This window comes from Desmodus rotundus, chromosome 5 (assembly GCF_022682495.2).
Source record: "Desmodus rotundus isolate HL8 chromosome 5, HLdesRot8A.1, whole genome shotgun sequence".
Taxonomy (NCBI): Eukaryota; Metazoa; Chordata; class Mammalia; order Chiroptera; family Phyllostomidae; genus Desmodus; species Desmodus rotundus.
Window position 1 is genome coordinate 107,624,403 of NC_071391.1, and position 21,276 is coordinate 107,645,678.

Genomic DNA, 21,276 nt, shown 5'->3' on the forward strand with positions numbered 1-21,276 from the left:
GAAAAATTAGTTCCTGAATTCAAGGACCAAGCTGCTAATACAGGAGGTTAAATTGTAGTGGAGGAGGGATACAAGTGTCCTCCTGTGGCAAGCGTGGTGTGCCAGCTCCGAGAGCCCTGGGGGAGGAGGAAGGTTACAGGCAAAAAAGGGAAAGGAGAGGTTCAGAGCCATCAGAATGCGAGTGGGAAGGTAAGGGACCCGTGGTAAGAACTGAGCACTAGGGAGGGCCAACAGGGTGGTCGGTGATCTTAAAGCCAGGCTTCAGCTCCTACCATCAACCTTTATCTCCTCGTTCATTCCCTGCCTTTTAAATATACAATAGATCTCATCTGTGTTTGGAAATGAATGAGATTTTGATGAGGACAGAGAAGGAAGCAGGATTTTGGAGAGCCCAGTCATTGTTTTACATGGAAGTGCTTGAGAGCTTTCACTTATGTTACTTCACAGATATTTAAAACATACTTACATAATTCAGTTTGTTTGAATCTTTGTGAGAATAAAATATTGAATGGTGTAGAAACAAGGGAACTGGACGGGGAGTCAGCACTGGGTGGGAAGAGAGAAGATCACCGAACAACTAAGAGTTGATGTCCTGAGGCACAAAATACGGTGAGGACTTGGTCTAAGTATTGTAAAAGAGTTCTTTCAGTTCAGACGTTCTGTGACATCCATTCATTCATCATTCAGTGCCAGGCACGATTCTAGGCACTGGGTGAACTGAACAAACAGCCGTCATGGAACTGACATTCTATTGGGGAGACAGAGACACAAACACATATGCCGAGAAATACCTAGGGTATGTTTTCAAATAGTAAGTGATATAAAGGGATGTAGAGAGGAAGAGGAGGAGGTGACATTTGAACAGGGGAAGTGAGTCATGTGGATATCTGAGGTGAGAACATTCCAAGGGATGTACAGGGGCCCCTGGCAGGCCCTATTTCAGGAGCACCAAGGAGGTGGTAGCAGCCAGGAGGAAAGTGGTAGGTAATGAAGTCAGGAGGCTGCTGGTTCCAGACCCGACACAGCCTCAGTCCCAAGGCAGGTGACAGGGAAGCAGCCTCGGGAGTCTGCCTGCTGTGTGTAGGGCAGAGCTTGATTTAAGTTTGGGTAAGCGGGTAGCTGGAAGCGGAGACCAGAGACAGACAGTAGGCTTTCTCTGTTAGGTATCCTGACGAGACATGGCAGTAGTTTGGGCAAGAGTGGTAGTGGATGGAGTGCTAAGCAATGACTAGATTTGGAATATATTTTGAAGTTAAAGCCATTGGGGACATTGATGGATTGGATGGGAATCATTAAGGAATGAGAGCAAACAAGGATGCCCCAAAGCTGATGGCCAGAGCAGCTAATGGTAGCCCCCTTATCTGGGTCAGGGTACACATGGCTGGGAAGGAGGCAAAAAGCAGGAATTTAGACCTGCCAAGTTTAAGAACTCCAACTGGATTTCCAAGTAAGGTTGTTGAGAAGGGAGCTGAACATACAAATCAGACACTAGAGGAGAGGGGAAGCTGGAGGCAGACAGTCAAGCATCATCTCTGAGTAGATGCATTTAATGCCGTGGAATTGACTGAGATTACCTAGGCAGTAAGTGTAGACAAAAAGAGGACTGAAGTAAGAGCTCTGGGGCACCCAAACATTTTGAGGTAGGGAAGAAGAGGGGCTGCTATTAAAGGGGACTAAGCAGCAGCAACCAGTGAGAGGAGGGAATCCAGGAGAGTGTGTGCCCTAGCAGGTCAGAGAATGAAGGGTTTCAGCAGCAGGCCGGGTGTTGTGCCTAATGGTACAGGGAGGTTAAGGTTCAAACTGCGGACTGATGGATTTGCAAAATAGAGAGGTGGGGAAGAGTAGTTGAGTGCAGTGTCAGGCACAAAAGCTTAATTGGAATACACTAGAGAGTGGAACTGGAGGAAATGAGGGTACAGTGAGGCAAGACCATTCTTTAAGGGGTCTTTTTTGAAAGGCAGAGAAAATGCAGAGGTAGCAGCAGGGGATATGGTGCCTAAAGAGAATTATTTGTTAAGATGGGAGGTATTGTGGCAGGTTTTTATGCTGTTAGTAATGATCCAACTGTTAGGAATGATCCAACAGAAGAGGAAACATCAGTGATGCAGAAGAGAAACAGGAATGATAAAAGCAAAATCCTTGCCCAGGCAGGAGGAGCTGGGATTCAGTGTCTGAGGGGTTACTGAGAGGAGCAGAAACATCTCAGCTACTGCAGGAGGGGAGGGGGATGCAGGTTGTCTGAGAGATTTGGAAGGTGAGGCAGTTCTGGTCTGATTGCTTCTATGTTTTTCAGTGAAATAAGAGGAAAGGTCTATGGGCCCTTGTATGTCCTCCTTGGAGAAGTGCCCATTCAGGTCCTGTGCCCATTTTTTAATTGGATTGTTTGTCTTCCTGATGTTGAGTCATATGAGTCCTTTATATATTTTGGAGATCAAACCCTGGTCTGATGTATCGTTGACAAATATGTTCTCCCATACAGTGGGTTCCCTTTGCATTTTGCTGATGGTTTCTTTAGCTGTGCAGAAGCTTTTTAATTTGATGTAGTCCCCATTGTTTATTGTTTCCTTTGTTTCCCTTGCCCTAGGAGATATATTGGCAAAAAATATTTCTTATGTGAGACAACTGAAATTTTACTGCCTATGTTTTCCTCTAGGATTTTTATGGTATCACAACTTATATATAAGTCTTTTAATCATTTTGAGTTTATTCTAGTGTGTGGTGTAAGTTGGTGGTCTAGTTTCATTTTTCTTTTGCAAGTCCTAGTGCAGTTCTCCCAACACCATTTATTGAAGAGACTGTCATATTCAACATCACTAGCCATCAGAGAGATGCAAATTAAAACCACAATGAGATATGACCTCATACCTGCCAATAGCTATCATTAATAAATCAACAAACAACCAGTGCTGGCAAGGATGTGGAAAAAAGCGAACCCTAGTGCACTGTTGGTGGGAATGCAGACTGGGTGCAACCACTCTGGAAAACAGTGTGGAGTTTCCTTAAAAAATTAAAAATGGAACTGCCTTTTGACCCAGTAATTCTACTTCTGGGAATATATCCAAAAAGTCCTGAAACACCAATTCAAAAGAATATATGTACCCAGCATAGCAGTGTTATTTACAACAGCCAAGATTTGGAAAAAACCTAAGTGCCCATCAGTACATGAGTAGATAAGAAACCTGTGGTACATTTACACAGTGGAATACTACTCAGCAGTAAAAAGGAAGGAATTTTTACTTTTTGTGATTGCATAAATGGAACCGAACACTATTATGCTAAGTGAAATACACCAGTCAATGAAAGACAAATAGTGTACGATCTTACTTATAACTGGAATCTAATGACCAAAATAAACTAACGAGCAAAATAGAATCAGAGGCATGGAAATATGGAATAGACTGACAGCTGTAGGAGAGGAGAGGAGAAGTGGGGACTGGTTGAAAGAAGGTGAAGTGATTAGACAAAGAACATATATGCGTGACCCATGAACATGAATAACAGTGTGGGGATTGACTGTGGAAATGGGGGATGGGTGGGGGAGGGGGCAAAGGGGGAAAATTGAGACAGCTGTAATAGCATGAACAATAAAAAAATGTTTAACTTTAAAAAAAAAAAGAAAGAAAGGTCACCAGCTGGTTGTGAGAAATGAGAGGGGATGTTGGCAGTTTGAGGGAAGCTGGGGTGGGGGGTAGAGGGTGACTTGAACAGGGACAAGAATTGAGATTTCCAACAAGTCACAGACACCCATGTGCATAGAATTCTACCCAGAGATTTGGGGTGACTGGAAATGAAGGGAGGGTGAAGGTCAGAGAATGAGGGGTCCGCACGCTACCTTGCACACATTTGGATAAATCCCTCAAGTTAAAGACATAATGGGACTTGGCTGGTGTTGGCAGAAGATCAACACTCATTCTGCTATAGATCTCAACTGAGGCTTCGACTATGTTGTATGCAGTTTGCTTGACAGCTGGTGGGAAGTCACTCAGGAAGCCAGTTAAGATGGCCTAGAACCAGAAACATACAGAAGGTTAGAATTGTTTCCCACCAAAAATTTACCTTTCGAATGTTGCAGATTTGATGACTTTTCTAATAACAATTAGAAAGCCAAATTCCAACGCAAGGATGTCTGGGGGTTAAACTCTTCCATTCGTTTCAGAATGTGTTTTCAAGAAGGGGCTCGCTCCCGTCTTCTGTGATTGTCTGCTGACGCCTGCGCAGCCAGCGTTCATGCCTGACCAGTGAATTTACCATCACTTTCAAGTAACAGAGACAGCTGCTTGCTGTGGGTCCAGAGGGTCTTCATGGGGTGCCCGGACTCATCTGGAAACCAACTGAAGTCCTCCCTGATTTTTATCCGTGAATGACCAACAATTCCATAGACTTCCTTAAAGTGCAACTCACTTGTGACTCCTGGCTCCCCACCTTTCAGTTTGCGGCCAGCTCCCTGCTCAGATCAGGGACTTGGAAGTCTCAACCCTTGACATCTCTCATTCTGTGTCTCACAGTCAATTTTGAATACATTTGTCGAATCTGTCTCTTTCCCTTGACATTATCCCATTCCAGCCCCAATTCTTTTTTTTTTATCTCGGCTTCTTCACTCCCTCCCTTATTCACTGTTTTCCGTTTCCATCCTTGTCTCCTTTCAGTTACTTTAATTATACAAATCAGGCACTGCACTCCCTGTCTGTCCATGCTCTGCCCCTGCCCAGCCTCCTCACCTTACCTTCTCTCCCCGCTGATCACTCTGTCCCAGCTGCCCTGGCCTTACCACCCACACTCTCTCCTCCCTCGGGGTCTCTGCCCGTGGACCCTCCTCCTCCCCCCTCATGTCTGTCTGCTTGAGGGACTTTCTCATCCTTTGTGTTTTAGGATACATGTCATCTCTTCAGAGAGGCCTTCCCTGACTACCCCATTTAAAGTAAGTCCTCCATCAGTCTCTTACGGCTCTGTGCTCTTCTCATATAAAACTTGCCACAATCTGAAAGTATATATTTATTAGCTAGCCTCCTGCCCCTAGTTGCTTGGGAAAATCATCACAGAGTTGTATAGATAAATTCTCCTCACCATTAACCTTGGAGTTGCTTATGCAAGAAGCCACCAGAATGCGTATCAATGCTTGCAAGTCAGTCATTGTGATTTTAGATGTAGGGCTCATAGATGAGATTTTTGGAAATAAACAGAAATATTTGTTTTCAGTGAGCATCCTGTAGGACATTATTGTTCACAGTTATGAGGCACTTGCTCTCCTGGGCCCCTAGTGTGAGTTAACATTATTCATATATAGCCCACATTTTAAGTAGGACTCTTCTGATATACATAACATAAAAAATTTACTATACATATATATATATACATTATACATAAACTGTACAGTTTGTTCTCCATCACACAAATACAATTACATATAAATAACATATAACATATTTTATATTAGTTATATATACAAATCCAGTTTTATGTATACATAACGAACTTATTATCTGTCATATATTAGTTCATTTGTTTACGATCTGTCTCTATGGTGGAAGCCCCACAAGGACAAGGATGAAATCTGTGTTGTTTAAAATGATATACCAATGTCTGGAGCACAGTAAGTACTCAGCAAACACTTCTTTAATGTGTGAAGAGCTATTAAACTGATATTTACAAATTAGAGTAAGCAGGTCACGATAGAGCTTAGTGAGGACCGCAGCTGGTATTCCAGGTCTGGCTGACACGACATGTTTGGCACCTGAAACGCCGCCCCTGAGAATATACGCACAAGGTAGATCCAGAATTCTCACCAAGTAGGGGAAGGACGCTTTGGCCTGAGGACATACTTAGTATTTTCTGGAGTTGATCATAGTTTTCAATTACTGTTGTTACAGCTTTATAATTAAAAATTACATCTAATTTAGTGACATTATCAACTTAATTTGTTGTTTGTGGTTTAGTTTACCCTTATATATATTTCTGGCATGTAAATTTCTGATAAATAAACACTAAGATATTAATTGTGGCTTAAGTGTGAGTCACTCATAACCATACAAATCCAGCCTGTGCAAGCTGTGAACTGTACGTAGTGACGTGTTTCCTGCATGTCTCTGCCGTTTAACTAACTTGCAAGACTAGCAAAGAAAGTACAGCGATATTACTGATGGTTTTAGAGTTCATATTCAGAACATTGTGTATACACTAGAATATTAGAAATACATCTAGAAATATTAGAACATTATATATACACTAGAAATATATATATACTACTTAGACTATTTACTGTGTAAAGAAGCCTATTTAGACTAGGCTTCTTTACACAGTAAAATTAAACTAATCTATATATGTTGTTAACGAATGTACTTACTGATTTTGCTTTTCTTCAATTCTTGGTTATACCTTGATTCTTTCCCCTCCACACAATGACAAAGGGCAGGGAAGGTGGGCTATGAACGCTTGGGCCCTGCTTGGATGAGTTGTGATAAAAAATGAAGTTTGGGATGCGTGGGTCCTGAGCAAGTTTTTTTCCTACTACAGCTTACATAGCCTGTTCTGGTAATGAAAATGTGCTTCCCCACCTGAATCCAGCGCAACCTGGTGCTCCCCTCACCCCAGTCTTGCCGCTTTGCTGCATTTCATTTCCATTGCCACCCACAGCTAGTAGAGTTTTAAATATAAGCCTCTAAGTTGCAGTAGGAAGAAGCACTTCCTGCTTTCAGTGTGACAGCTGTGACATACTTGCTCAGTGACGTTCCTGTTGAGTGACACATTTCCATGGACGTGACAATCTCACAGGCAGAGGGAGAGGGCTAATGGTTGGAGGCAATTTCTTTTCCAGGACCCCAGATTCTACCTTTTCCTTCTACCCAGGAAAGCATTTTAGAATGATTAAAAATGATGAGCCCTGACTGGTGGCTCAGGGGATTGGGCGTTGTCCTGAAAAGTGAAAGGTCATGGGTCTGATTCCCAGTCAGGGCACATTCCTGGGTTATGGGCACATACGAGGCAACCGATTGATGTTTCTTTTACACATCAATGTTTCTCTCACACATCGATGTTTCTCTCCCTCTCTTTCTCCCTCCCTTCCCACCTCTCTAAAAATAAGTAAATAAAATCTTTTAAAAATGACGCTTTTGTTGGATAACCTTGAATTTGCTTTATTAACATATGAAATAATTTGCAAACTTAGCACTTCATCATCAGGAGTAAGTTCCTTGGCACACCCCTCACCACTGATCATATCAAAAAATGTGTCAGGATAGCACGTCTGGGAATCCTTTCAAACTTCTAAACAGATATGTAAAGGTTGTCGACAGAAAAGGAGGGAACTTAATAAAAGTCTTCTAATAGGTGTGTTGGCCCCCACTACCCACTTCATGTCTGTTCTATAATTGGTGCTTATTAGAGCTCCCATCCTTTTGTATTCTAAAGTAGTCTCCAAAACTTTCAAACTGTGGCAGTTCTTATATTCCACTTTGGCATTAGCTTCTAAACAACTTATAGGAACTACTTCAAACTGATTAAAAATAATTTCCTATGTATGTAAGCTATTTCAATATGTAAACCACTTTCCATGTCCTCATGGTTATGTTCGTGCTGGATCTGCTCCTTTCTGTCCTCCAGGAGCGCCCATCGGCAGGAGAGGCTGATGCTGCAAATGCAGAGGCTCACTTGTGCCTGCATCCCTGGCCCTCTTTGGCTCCTAGGTGGTTACCACCAAAGTCAGCTTCTCCAGACCTAACTGTCCCCTAACTGTCTCATTCTACCTGTACGCCCACTTCATCACTTCCTGCTTCTGCGAATGCATTCGCCCATGTACCTTGTCCCCAGGATCTCATCCTCTCTGTCCATTCCCATCATCCAGGACTCAGCTCCGGACTATCTTCTCTGAGCAGCTTTTGCTAGTTGGTCGTGGCGTGCTTGCATTAGCCATGCTGTTTCATTTTTCCCTTATCATTCTACTTAGAATAATGCCTCCCATTTATGGAACACTTCTGCTGAGCACTCGCAGGACAGGCACAGTTCTTCGCCCCAACTGAAGGATGAGGCAGTAGCTCTTAGGAAGGTTGTACAGGTGGGAGAAATATATGTGGTTGTTTCTATTGGAGGCAGTGGTGACCCTGGAGGTGATGAATTCTGAGTTGTGCTGAGCTTGGGCTTGTGGGGGGTACCGGGGTTGTGTCTGGTGGGCACATAGACACATTGACCTGGTGGTCAGGCAGGAGATAAACTCAGAGGCGGGGGGCTGGGCAGTGGATGAGATCTGGGAACTGTGTGCAGAGTACTAAAATGCAAGGGCTCAGGTACAGCCTTCTTTAGAGGTAGGGGCTGCGTTTTGACCACCTTTCTGCATTCCTAAAACTATCTCTAAGATCACAAACACAGCAGAGAGTGATGTAAATGCTTGTCAGCTACTACCCAGAGGCCCTGTGTTTACCCAGCTTCTGCTCAGGAAAGGGACAGATGGGCCCGCTAGAAACACACAGTTTTGGTCATGGGGTTTGGGAACAAATATGTTTTCTTTTTCCCTCTTGCCTAAGTTTAAGTCCACACTCACCTGAAAAATCTGTTTCAGACTGTGTTCTGAGGGCATGGGGAGACACAGCATGCTGAAGTGTCGGAGGAAGCGGGGGGTGACAGGGTTGCGGCCACCACCCGGAGGTGCACATGCTGATGCAATCGTTACGTCCTGTCAGGGAAAAAGCCACATGGGTCACTCAGCAAAGGAAGAGGTGGGATCTGTCCATCCCAATGGCAGGGCTCAGAAGCAACAGTGTTTGAGGCCCTGGCCCTCTCCCTGCATTGCATTACATTTTCCGCACATTATCTGACTTGATCTTCACAACCACCCCAGGAGATCAAGATTGTTACCCCTATTTTTTTAGATAAAAAAAGAAAGCCCTGGGTAGTTAAGTTGCTCAAGGTCACTCAGCTAACTCCTCTGCCTTATGTAAATACCCCTATTTAAAAATTTAATCTTAAAAAATTATAAGACATTTTATCTTTAGGTAAACTATATTCATTCAACAAATACTAAGTATAGTCGATTCTCATTATTTGTGCTAGTTGTGTTCTATAAAGTTGCCAGGAACACTGAATTCGCACACACTGAATAATTGCTCCTTAGGGGAAATACATGATTAGGTTCCTTGAAGTCTCTGGTCACATTTTCACCAACAGAGAAACACATAATATTGCAGTTGCCTCTGGTCATGCCTCCTCTCTAGTCCACTCCTCCCCTGCAGCCGAGCAGATCATTCCATAGTGTTTCCTTCAGCGGCTCCCCATCACTTAGAGGATAAACCCACCTTTCTCATCTTTGGAACATGGCCCCCTTGGCTGACCTCTGCCTCTCCTGCTGTTTGGTGCTCACATTCCACACCACTGTGGTGTCCCACATTCCCTGCCTCTGAGCTGCAAGATGCTCCCTTCCCTTGTTTTGCCGTGCTCCGCCTGCAAAAACCCTGTTCTGACCTCATCTCTTCTGGGAAGGCTTCTCTCATCCTCAACCCAGGGCCCATCCCTGCTTCCCTCCTGTCTCTGTCCATTTATCACCCTTTCTTATAAATACATGTCCATCTACCCTCCAAAGCTGAGGCCTATGGGAGGTGGGGGCTGTCTCACTTGTCCATGAGTCTCCTGAAGCAAGTGTGACAAGAACTCAGCATGCACTGATGAACTGAATTACACATACAAAACACTGAAGCCATAGGTTATGGGCTAAGTTGTATCTTTCTCTCCCTCCTCCTGGCCAATCATATGTTGAAGCCCTAATGTGACTGAATTTGGAGATAGGGTCTTTAAAGAAGTAATTGATTTACAATGAGGTTATGAGGGTGGGGTCCAACCCAGTGTGATTAGTGTCCTTATAAGAAGAGGAGATTTGAACACAGATGGGTACAGAGGGAAGATTATGAGAAGACATGAGGAGTAGACAGCCATCTGTAAGCCAGAGAGAGAGGCCTCAGAATAACCCAACCCCGATGACATCTTAATCTCAAACTCCTAGCCCCTGGAATTGTGAGAAAATACATTTTTGTTGTTTGAGTTACTTTGTTACGGCAACCAAAGCAAACTAACACACCAGTGGTTTTCAACTGGTGTGCCGCGAGAATTTTTAAAACATGCAATATCCTACAATTTAGTCAGGAGTGCTGACCTCTTTCCCCCTAGACTGTCAAATAGAAAATGACAACAACCAATGCAACAATAGCTGTCGGTGTGAATGCTCTGTCTTGAACCATAACTATATAGGTCATACAATAGGGCTGCATCTTCTTGGTCACATTGCATAGTAAGTTTGCATCTGATTGGTTTATTCTTGGTACCTGAAATCCTTATACACAAGTATAGGCACCAAGTTTTTTAAAAAGTCACTTTTGAGTAAAAAGGGTAGACATTTACTATTATTATTATTATTTTTTGTAAATCAATCAAAATTATACCTATTTTTTGTCAGATTGAAAAAATATAACATATTTTTTGGTGTGCTGCAGAATTTTAGTGATTAGTTTATGTGTGCTACAAGATGAAAAAGGTGGAAAATCACTGTAATATACCATATTTCCTTGCTGTTTAAATGTAAACAAATTTAAAACCTAAAGTAACCTGTATGTCTTTCCAGAAGAGTTTGTTTCTGTCATAAAATCCACCAAAATCTTGATACTGCCGAAGTAATTCAATTGGAGGCTGAGAGCCATAGCGATCCAGTCTGGGCATATTTAAATCATCAACAAAAATCACAACATGCTTGTTTCCTGGTGCTCCTGGGGAATTAAGATGAATTTAATCTAAGAGTCAAGATTTGCCTTCGGAAAATGTAAAACTAATTTTAGGTAAGGCTTGGATTCAATGAACACCCTGCAGGTCATAATAAGCTCGGTCCTCTCAGGAGTGAGGAGGGCCCCAGCAGGGTCCTGCCGGAGGAGGAGAGACCTCCCTCTGGCTCCACACAGGCCCCTGCAGGGAGATGTGGACCGGCTGGGTGTCCACATTGTCCCAGGGTACCTCACCCTCATTCTCAGAGGGGCGCAATGATGCCCACTCTCTGGGTAGGTCTTGACCTTTCTCAATCCCAGCCACTCCCACTGAGCACGGGGTTAGGAAGGTCATTTTCTTTTCACAGTAGGAAGCAGCAGATCTCCAAAATCTTCTTCATATAAATGCTGTCTCACCACAGCCTACAGGAAATTTAGGGCTAGATATTCAAAAACACCCTGATCACATCGAAGTGAAATCCAGTACAGTGGAGCTGGACCATGCTATATCTTACTTAAAGAAAATCAATATGCACACTTTTCAGGGGAAAAAAGAGAGGAATAACAGAGAAAGGAGAACAACGTAAGCAGGTGACTCAACCCACATTGTCATCAAACGCTTCACAATTCCAAGGTAACTGAGCCAAACCCCGAGTCCCACTCCATTCCTCTGAAAACCAAGAGGCAGGACAGAAGGTGGGAGAGGTTCTAGAAAGACTGGCATCCATTGCCCTGTGCCCACCTGAGCAGGAAGAATGGAACAGAGAGGTCACAGTGAAGCAGCTGGTATCCTCACAGCTTGGCATAGCAGGGCCTATTAGATGATGATGGACAATGTGGAAGGCAGCTGAGTTGAGCTCTGGCTAGCATTCACCCAGGAAGGCTTGAGTGGGTGAGTGGGCCCCAGAAAGAAAAGGCTGCAAGATGTACTGCTGGAAGATGGGATTGAGGGAGACAAGACCCTGATTCCTAGCATTAGGGAAGCTTCCAATGGGGAGGTCTTTCCGAAGTCCCTCAGAGAGCCATCTCCTAGAAGCCCGCCACACAGACAGTGTGGATAGTCATTTAGTGCCAGCCAGAGAAGCAGGGATGATCCACACAGAGGCCCACCTAAACACCTGGTAGGGAGAAGACACTTGTCCTTCCCTCTCCTCCTCCCATCCCAGCACACCAGAGACTCCTGGGTGGGGGGCAGGCTGGGTGAAAGAGCAGCCATGCCCCTTCCCACCTCCAGCATCTGGAGCCATAAGCTTGGCTTGTGACACAAGAGAGGAAGAGCTTTCAGTTGAGTTTGGGATTGAAGCTTTACATTGAACCAGCCTCAAAATAATAGAGAGTGACCAGAAAGCTATGCTATTTATCTAAGTAGTTAATAAGGAGGGGTAAGGGAGATGCCACTAAACCTGGCTGAAAATGCTGAATTAAGAAATGCTAAGTTGAAGATGATGGTAGAAGTAAACTATTTGCTTGCTAACAGGAAGGTATCTAGACATATAGCACAGGAAAGAATGCTGTTAACGAAATCGCCTTTACAATTAAAGTAGGTGAAGAAAATATCCAATTGTAATTTTATTACATATGCTGTTTTTTGTGAATTAATTTGTATGAGGCAGTTGAAAATAATTCTTACCTAGGATATTTTTTCTTTTCTTTTCCAGTTTTGACTCAATGATTTCTTGTGTTCTTGCAGATGAAGTTTGAGCAGAAAAATTTAGATAAACAGGAACATAGCCAGCTGATTCTTGAATTTTACTTAGCAATCCTTTTGCAATAATAGACTTTAAATTTAAACAAATGTTAATGATTTCACATTCAATATAATATCTTTCAGTAGTCCTTCTCAGTAATAATTTGGTACAATGAATAAGAAATAAGATAAAAGGAGAGGGGTTAAAGTCAAATTTAAACGTCTTTCTCTTCTTGGAGATTCCATTTAATTATATTAGAGCCAAAGAACTATTCTAATCAGCTATCTCAGCAAAAAGTTTTTATTTTAGCTTCAAGCCAACCTTAGTTACTATCCAAGTCAATTTAATAGCAAGAATCATCCAAAGGGCCCACACTTCTTGTAGAATGAATTTAGAAAGGAAGCAATGAATCTCCACTTATGTGGACTCCCCTTAAAACCAACAGGACCTTAAAACCAATCAGCATTCTCCTCTGTACTCTATCTAAACACCATTGCCATGTGAGGCAGAAGGGAATGGGCAGGGGGCAGGGACAGAGTGGCCTTCATCAATAGTCTGTTGCAGACACAAACTGCTTTGGCCAGTTCCTACCAGGGATGCAACACGAAAGCCCCAAACGCCAAATATTGGTCCCCAGGATCCTCTGGTTTATATAGTATTGACACCAAGAATTTATTCAGAAACTAACAAACTTTGTAATTCCCAAGATCACTATAGAGTAAGCATAGTGACCTTCTTGAAAAAAATAATCAAAATTCAAAAGAATTTTCCGTAAGAAATGTGTTATTTATGGGGCTTACAACTCTAAGTCCACCACACCCTCATTTTGGGAGAGAGCTTCTTGTTTGAGGGTTTCCTACCTTGCCAACTCCAGTTGTTCCAGTAAATAATACCGAATGCCTGACTGCCAGTAGTTTCTCCATTAGGTACCCAAAGCGCACTGTGTCAATTGTGGGCACAAGCATTTCAAAAAATGGGACATCTCGGTTGTACTTGAAGGTGGGTATGATTCTTTCCCAGGGGTCCAGGCGCTTGGTGTCGAAGTCCATGTGAATGCTCCACAGGTCGCCAGAAGTGGGCAGCTACAGTATGGAATGAAGCACCACTTTCAAAAGGACTGGCACACGGCAACAGAAATATTCATGCAAAGACAAAAGCAGCCAAGAACCTGAATGGATTGGGATTTTTCTCTTTGTAGAGAAGTAGTTGTTTCAGCGTGACAGTTTAATTCTTTAAACATAATCATGCAACATAATGCATGAAAAAATCCGATACATTGATATATTAAAACTGCATATTAGAATTGTAAAGCATTTTCAATTCAATCCAACATTCGGGGGCTTACTTGTGACACATATTGTGCTTGGAGCTGGGGTCAAATGCCGGATGAGACCAAGACTCTGCCTGAATTCACACAGGGGACATAAGGACATTATGTAACACCCACGGAGAAAAAAGTTCTAATGGACTTTAGTACGTGCACAGAGGAGGGATGGCTCCTTTCTACTTGCCAGGTGGTTGAAGGCTTCTAAGAGGTGGTGCCGCTGCAGCTCCGACTTGAAGGACAAGCCAGAGTCAGATGGTCAAAGAAGGAATGGGATGCGGATGGGGAAGCAGGGTCAGGGTTCAGGTTTAGAGAACGGGTCAGGAGGCTGAAGCCATTGACAGTGCCATGCGTGTTGGGAACTCTGAGGGCACTACACACAGTGAGAGGTGAGTCAGGAACGCAGACAGGGTCCAGGTTATGAAAAGCTTCACTTGTTAGAGTTTGGAGCAAGGGTTCAGCAAAGGGTTCTAAGTAGGCGGGTGACGTGATTAGACTGCATTTCAGGAGGTTCATTCTGGTAGCTGTGTAAAGCAGTGGTGTTTCACAATCATTTGACAGCGACTCAGTGAGAAATCCAATTGAAAAGGTGACCTAGTAATAATACACATACGTGTGTGTATAAATATGTATGATGTTTACCCCTACTATCTGCAATTCACTCTATTTCCTATTCTATTTAAAAAAAAAACCATTTGAGGTATAATATCCTTCGTCAGATTTTAAGAATCCAGTTCAAAGGGTTTTACATATGAAAATTTCAATGTAACCACCTCTAGATCTCAATATAGAACATGTCCAGCACCTCAGAAAGCTCCTTTCTTCCCTTTCCCTGTATCAGCCACACCTGCATCCTCCTCCTCTGAGGTAAGTCACTAGTTTATCTGTCTGACCTACTTGTCTACCCTTGTACTAATGTCGCACTTTGATTGTTGTTGCTTTACATCAGGAGTCCCCAGCTTCCAGGGTCTCGGACTGGCACTGGTCCGTGGCCTGTTAGGAAGAGGCCATGTAGCAGGAGGTGAACAGCGAGTGGTCAGGCGAGTGACACTTCACTAGCGTTACCGCCTGCGCTCCGCCTCCTGTCTCTCCTCCCATCTGCCATCCCCCCACCCAATGTCCATGGAAAAGTTGTCTTCTGGGAAACTGGTTCCTGGTGCCAAGAAGGTTGGGGAGTGCTGCTTTATAATCTTGAATTCTTGAGATTGTATAACTTAAGCCCTCCAAATTTGTTTTCCTTCCTTAAGACTCTCTATTATTATAGGTCTTTCACATTTGCATATACATTTTATAATGGGATTGCCAATTTCCATTAAAAAATCTATTAGGATTTTGTAATTGGAATTATCTTGAATTTTCAGAATATCCTGGGAGGACTGTCCTCTTAATGAGTATTCTAATCCATGAACATAGTATCTATGTATTTAGATCTTTTAAAATTTCTCTTGGCAATATTTTGTAGTTTGTAGTATAGAAGGCTTTCATATCTTTCATTAGGTTTATTCCCAAGTATTAGATATTTTCTTACTATTAAAAAGACACTCAAAATTTCATATTTGAACTTTTTGTGGACCTTGTATCCAATGATCTTGCTAATTTCCTTATTAACTCTAATTATTTAACTTCCTTATTAATTCTAATTATTTGTTTGTAGATTCTTTAGCATTTTCTATTATTCAGTTACTTTTTCCTGCAGATAATGACATGTTAATTTCTTCCTTTCCAAAGTTTGTTTTATTTATTTCTCTTGCCTTACTGCACTAGCTAGGAGCTCCAGCATAGTGTTGACTAAAAGCTGTGATAGGGGCTATTTCATTTTTAAAAACTGAATTGTGACTCTTTCAACTGATTTCAAAACCAATTAATAGATTGTAACCTGTAATTTTAAAAGACGCTGGGATAGAGGTGAGCTAGACAGGACTGAACCGAAGGCAAGGGAATAAAAGATAGGCTATTTTAACAACCCAGAAAAGAAACTGAGTTATCCAGAGGCAATGAGAGTGACACGATGAGGACATATTTGAAAAAATATAATTAGAACAAAAAGTTCACTCAACTTAGTGCTTCATTGGCTGTGGGAAGGTGAGGAAAGAAGGAAGAATCTGTAACACTCTGAATTGTGGATGGTACTGGAAGGCTGTAAGGCCATTAACTGAGAAAAGGAACACAAACCCACCAGCCCATTCATTTGCGACTTGCAGCTCAAAGGAGGAATCCACCTTCTTGTCTGGACTCCCTCCCATTATCCAGGTAGCGTCACCACTGCCACGGCACGGACTGGCGCCATTCTGCTAAACATCCTGTGGTCATGATCCCCGAGAGCTTCTCACTGAACCCACGGGGAAAAGCCAACGTCCTTATAATGGCCCACAGGGCACTACATGGTTTTTCCCTGCTGTCTCTCTGACCTTATCTCTACCACACTCCCACGTGGTCATTCCACTCTGACCTCATGAGCCTCCTTGCCGTTTCTCCAAATTGCCAAGAAGTTACTTATCAAGTAAAGGCTTTTGGTCTTGTTTCTCCTACTGACTGGAATGGTTTCCCCGTAAAGAATCACTAGCTCTTTGCCTTTCTTCGGGACTCTGTACAAATGTGATCTTGTTAGCAAAGCTTTCCTGACTACCATATATGGAAGAGTTCCCCTCTGCACCCCGGCACTCCCTATCATCCTTACTCTGCCTTATTTTTCTCCATTGCACTTACTGCCAACTGATGTATTACATATTGGGCTATTCCTAAGCATTTGATATATTGAGTCCCCTTACTGTATGAGGCTAGACCCTTCGGTTATTTTCTTTAGCCACAGTAGTTAGAATAGTGCCTACTATGTAATAGATTTTCAGTAAATATTTGTTGACTATTACTGAATGCTTGCTCCTACTACCCTTTGATGATACCAGATCACTTCCATTGACTCAGAGGGGTCTGTCTCTCTGTCTCAAATTCCCGCTTGTCTTCAATTTGGTCCATCCAGTCTAATTATGATACCGTCATGTTGATGATTCAGCAAGGTTTCATATCTGATAGAAGGTTCTAATCTATAGGGCTCAGATTCTTTCTTTTTTAAAAAAAATTTTATTGTTATTTTATTTTTTTATTGTTATTTTTTTTTAAAGATTTTATTTACATATTTTTAGATAGAGAGAGGAAGGGAGGGAGAAAGAGTGGGAGAGAAACATCAATGTGAGAGAGAAACTTCCACCAGTTGCCTCTCGACATGCCCCAAACAGGAACCAAACCTGCAACATAGGCATGTGCCCTTAACAGGAATCGAACCAGTGACCTTTCTCTTTGTGGGACAATGCCCAACCCAATGAGACACTGGTCAGAGCATAAGGCTCAGACCCTTGATGTAGGGAATTTTTTTCTGGTAACTTTTAATTTTGATGTAATTTAAAACTTACATAAAAGTTAAAAGAACAGTTCAAAGAAATTTCATATATTCTTTATCTAGATTAACTGATTATTCACATTTTGCCCCATTTGCTTTATTATGTTGCTCTTATCCTGTGAGAGTTGGTTGTATATACTATTTCACATTTTAAATACTTGATTGTGTATTTCCTAAAGAACAGGGATTTTTTTGTACAACCAGAGTAAAATGATCAAAATCAGGAAACTGAGTACTGATATGTTATTTACTTTATATTCCATATTCAGATACTGCCAGTATTTTTTTAATTAAAAAAATTTAATTGATTTTTAGAGAGAGGGGGAGGGAGAGAGAGAGAGGGAGAGAAACATTGCTGAGACACTCCTACCAGGGACAGAACCCGCAGCCTGGGCATGTGTCCTGACCAGGAATCAAACCTGTGACTTTTGGTTTATGGGATGACACTCCAACCAATAAGCCACACCAGCTGGGGCTGCTAATAGTTTTAATAATGTCAGTTATAGCTATATTTTTTCAAGTCTAGGATCAAATCCAGGACAATGTGTTGCATTTAGTTATATCTCTGTGGTCTTTTCACCCGGAAAAATTCCCCAGCTTTCTTTGTCTCCCATGTCAGACATTTTTGAAGAACAGAGCCCAGATTATTTTATAGAATGTTTATGTGTCTGGGTATTCCAGGTATATCCTCACCAGTAGATTCAGGTTATGCAGTTTTGAAAGGAAAACCTCAGAAACAATGTCGTATCCTAATCTGTGGGCCATGCCAGGCCGCGTAGGTTTGTCCTGATACTGATAATATTAAATGGACCACTTAGTGAAGTGGTATCTACAAGGATTTTTACTGCAATGATACTATTTTTCTCTTATCTGGACTGCAATTAAGCAGTGATTTGTAGGAGATACTTTGAAACCATGCATATTTTTAATCAAACCTTCACCCACTAGTTTTAATATACATTGACAATTCTTGCTTAAAGCAATTAATACCATAATAGTTGCAAAGTAGTGATTTTCTGACTCTATATTTTCTCCTTTATAGGTTAGTTTGTATTCTACTGTACGGAAGAGCTCTTCCTTCTCCTCCATGTATTTAGTTCTTCATGTATATTTTATTATCAGTAGGGACTCACAGGTTTTTATTGCATTCAAAGCCTTGTAACCTCATGCCATTGTTTATTTGGATGCTCAAATCTACCCAGATTTGGCCAGTGGGAGCCCCTTCATACTGGCTCCTGTGTTCTTTTGACATGTCCATCATTCTTTGAGCACTTCTTTAGTATCTGGCATAAGAAAATGTTCTAGTCTCACATTGCACTTTCCCTGCCCCAGTCTCAGAATTAGTTGTTTCACTAAGGAGGCTTGGTTCCCTTTTGTGGAGAAGAGTATTTAGAAATTAGCATACTGGGTTTGCATGTTGCTATTGAGGTGTCATTGCTTCTAGTTCTTCTCAGCACACAGAACTATGAAATTTGTATATGTGCAAATACACAAATACATATAAATGGAGTCCATGAGTACCAATATCTCCGATTCTAATCTAATAACAAAGTGCATTCAAACCTTTCTCTTTCTGTATTTATAAATCCCTTCTCTAACAGTGACAAAACAGTTTGCCACTATCCTCAGTTAATTAATTTATTTGCTCCATCTTAGAATCTGTGGAAAGCAGTTGCAGAATTGCTAAACCATAACACTGTGAAGAATAAGTTTACTAACTGGAATTCAATACTCATTTTTTAGTATGAAATTTTTTATAGTTTTATACCTTAATTTCTTCATATGGCTAGGAGAGGACCCCTAAAAAATTTAATACAATAAATTTTATCCATAGTAAAAAAGAATGAATGAGTTTAGAAACTCTTTCAGTGAAGAATTTATATTTGCAGTAGAACTAAGGCTTAAAGTTTTAGTCTTGCAGTTTAGTTTTAATGATTTAGAGCTTACGTGTTAGAATTGACTGTATTGGGCTCTTACCCTGGCGTCAGGATTGTCATCGAACTGTGTTCTAATAAATGTATCAAAAGAATCCAAGTAGCTTTCAGTTAGATTTCCACCCAAAGACCATAAATAACAGAACACAAAAGTCTGACATAGTACCGTGTTCAGTTTTGTTTGCTCCTAAAAGAACAAAGAGAAAGAACTTTAATGTTTTAGGTTAACACAAACAGAACCCTAAATTGCAGAGTCAAAAGACTGTTTTTTGTTTTTGTTTTTTCTGTGTGTAGACTCCTGCATTTTTAAAAGGGCAGAGTGTATGTTTCTTATATTTCATTGGATGGTTCACAAAGTGGTGTTCTATAGTAGTACAAATTGAAATCCTCTGATAAGAAAGTGGATGACAAGGAGTGTCCCCCCCCAAAAAAATCTCAAGGTTGTTTTTCAACAGACCAAAGTAACTGTGTTTGTGCCTGCATAAAGGTATTTAAGCAGCTGCTGACAGACACATATTAGAAATATGCTGTAGACTATAAGGGAGTTTAAACATTGAGTATAAGAGTAAACTGTAGGCTCTCTAACATTCTTTCCAACTTTTAGATTCTGTTAATCTACTCACAGTCATTAGTCCCCGGAAAAATTAACTTGAAAATCAAATGATCATGTTGCAGAAAATTTGGAGTTATGATAATCTCATTTTCTAGCTTTATAGCAGTAATAAAACCCTTCATACCATCGTCAAATTAATTCCATCTTTCCCAAATATCAAAGACTCCAATAAGCAACAGAGTGTAGTAACTTTGCTAATGTCCACTTGTGGGATCGCTTGGCTGCATTTTTTATTAATAAAATTTAAACCATCATCAACATAACGTTGGAAAAGGTTCAGTACATATTCTTGGGTTTCCTCATTCAGCTGAAATAAAACAAATAATATTTTAGTGAGACCAGAAGAAATGTGTAATTAAGTTTAGAAATGGGTTGATTCGCATTTTTATATTGCAATATATTTTGTGACTTTTAGACTAAAGGGTATAAATATAATAAGACAAAATTAAATAACATTTAAAGAAACCTCCTATGACTTGGGACACATGGAAAGAGTTTGGGTGGCAGATGATGTCTTACATCTTGATCTGGTAATGGGTACACAGGTGTTTATTTTATAATCATTTATTAAACTATCAATATGTATTTCATCTAGTCTTCTATATTGATATCTCCAACAGTTAGAACTGATGAAAAATAAGAACCATAAAAGAAGACATTAAAAATACCTATGTAGAGAACCAAGATGGCGGCATAGGTAGACACACTGCGCCTCCTCGCACAACCAGAACTGACAGAGAATCGAACAGCAAGGGGGACCAACACCAAGAAAATAGAAAATAACCATTCATCCAGACTGGTAGGAGGGGCGGAGATGGGCACCGGGGTGGAGAGGACTCGAGTGGCTGTGGCGGGACTGAGACTGGCGGAGTGTGGGACAAATGGCGCAGGCAGTCCGAGCACTAGCAGACCCTGCGGCCCCACATCTGCGCAGATAAACCGAGAGGGCTGGACTCAGAGTGGCGGAGAACGGGGCAGGCAGAGCAACGGGTAGCACCCCGCAGCACCAAATTTGCCCACAGATAAACCTGACGAACGGCGGGGAGCAGACCGCGTAATCCAGGGCTCCAGCTCCAGGAAATAAAGCCTCAAACCTCTGATTGAAAGCGACCCTGGGGGTTGGGGCGGCAGCAGGAGAGACTCCCAGCCTCACAGAAAAGGTTGTTGGAGAGACCCACAGGGGCCGAGAGTGTGCACAGGCCCACGTACTCGGGAACCAGCACCAGAGTGGCCCAGTTTGATTGTGGGTAGCGGAGTGAAGGATTGAAATCCGGAGGAGAGTGAGGCGGGCGCCATTGCTCCCACTCGGCCCCTCCCCCTCGTACAGCGCCACAGCTCAGCGACCAGCGTTACCCCGCCCTGGTGAACACCTAAGGCTCTGCCCCTTAAAGTAACAGACGCGCCAAGACAAAAAAAAAAATGGCCCAAATGACAGAACACTTCAAAGCTCCAGAAAAAATACAACTAAGCGAGGAAGAGATAGCCAACCTATCGGATGCACAGTTCAAAGCACTGGTTATCAATATGCTCACAGACTTGGTTGAATCTATTCGAAAAACAGATGAAAAAATGAAGCCTATGCTAGGAGAAACA

General features: G+C 41.9%; 1 protein-coding gene across 1 annotated transcript in view; it reads right to left on the reverse strand.

Moving 5' to 3' along the window:
* DNAH6 (dynein axonemal heavy chain 6) overlaps positions 1-21,276 on the reverse strand; it is a 241,862-nt gene that overhangs the window by 111,850 nt on the left and 108,736 nt on the right. The window contains exons 36-42 of the mRNA XM_045193849.3: positions 19,808-19,990; positions 19,114-19,257; positions 13,279-13,500; positions 12,361-12,508; positions 10,582-10,739; positions 8,531-8,662; positions 3,833-4,004 (exon numbers count right to left, since the gene is read on the reverse strand). Coding sequence (XP_045049784.2) covers positions 3,833-4,004; positions 8,531-8,662; positions 10,582-10,739; positions 12,361-12,508; positions 13,279-13,500; positions 19,114-19,257; positions 19,808-19,990 — 1,159 coding nt within the window. The remainder of the gene's footprint in view (positions 1-3,832; positions 4,005-8,530; positions 8,663-10,581; positions 10,740-12,360; positions 12,509-13,278; positions 13,501-19,113; positions 19,258-19,807; positions 19,991-21,276) is intronic.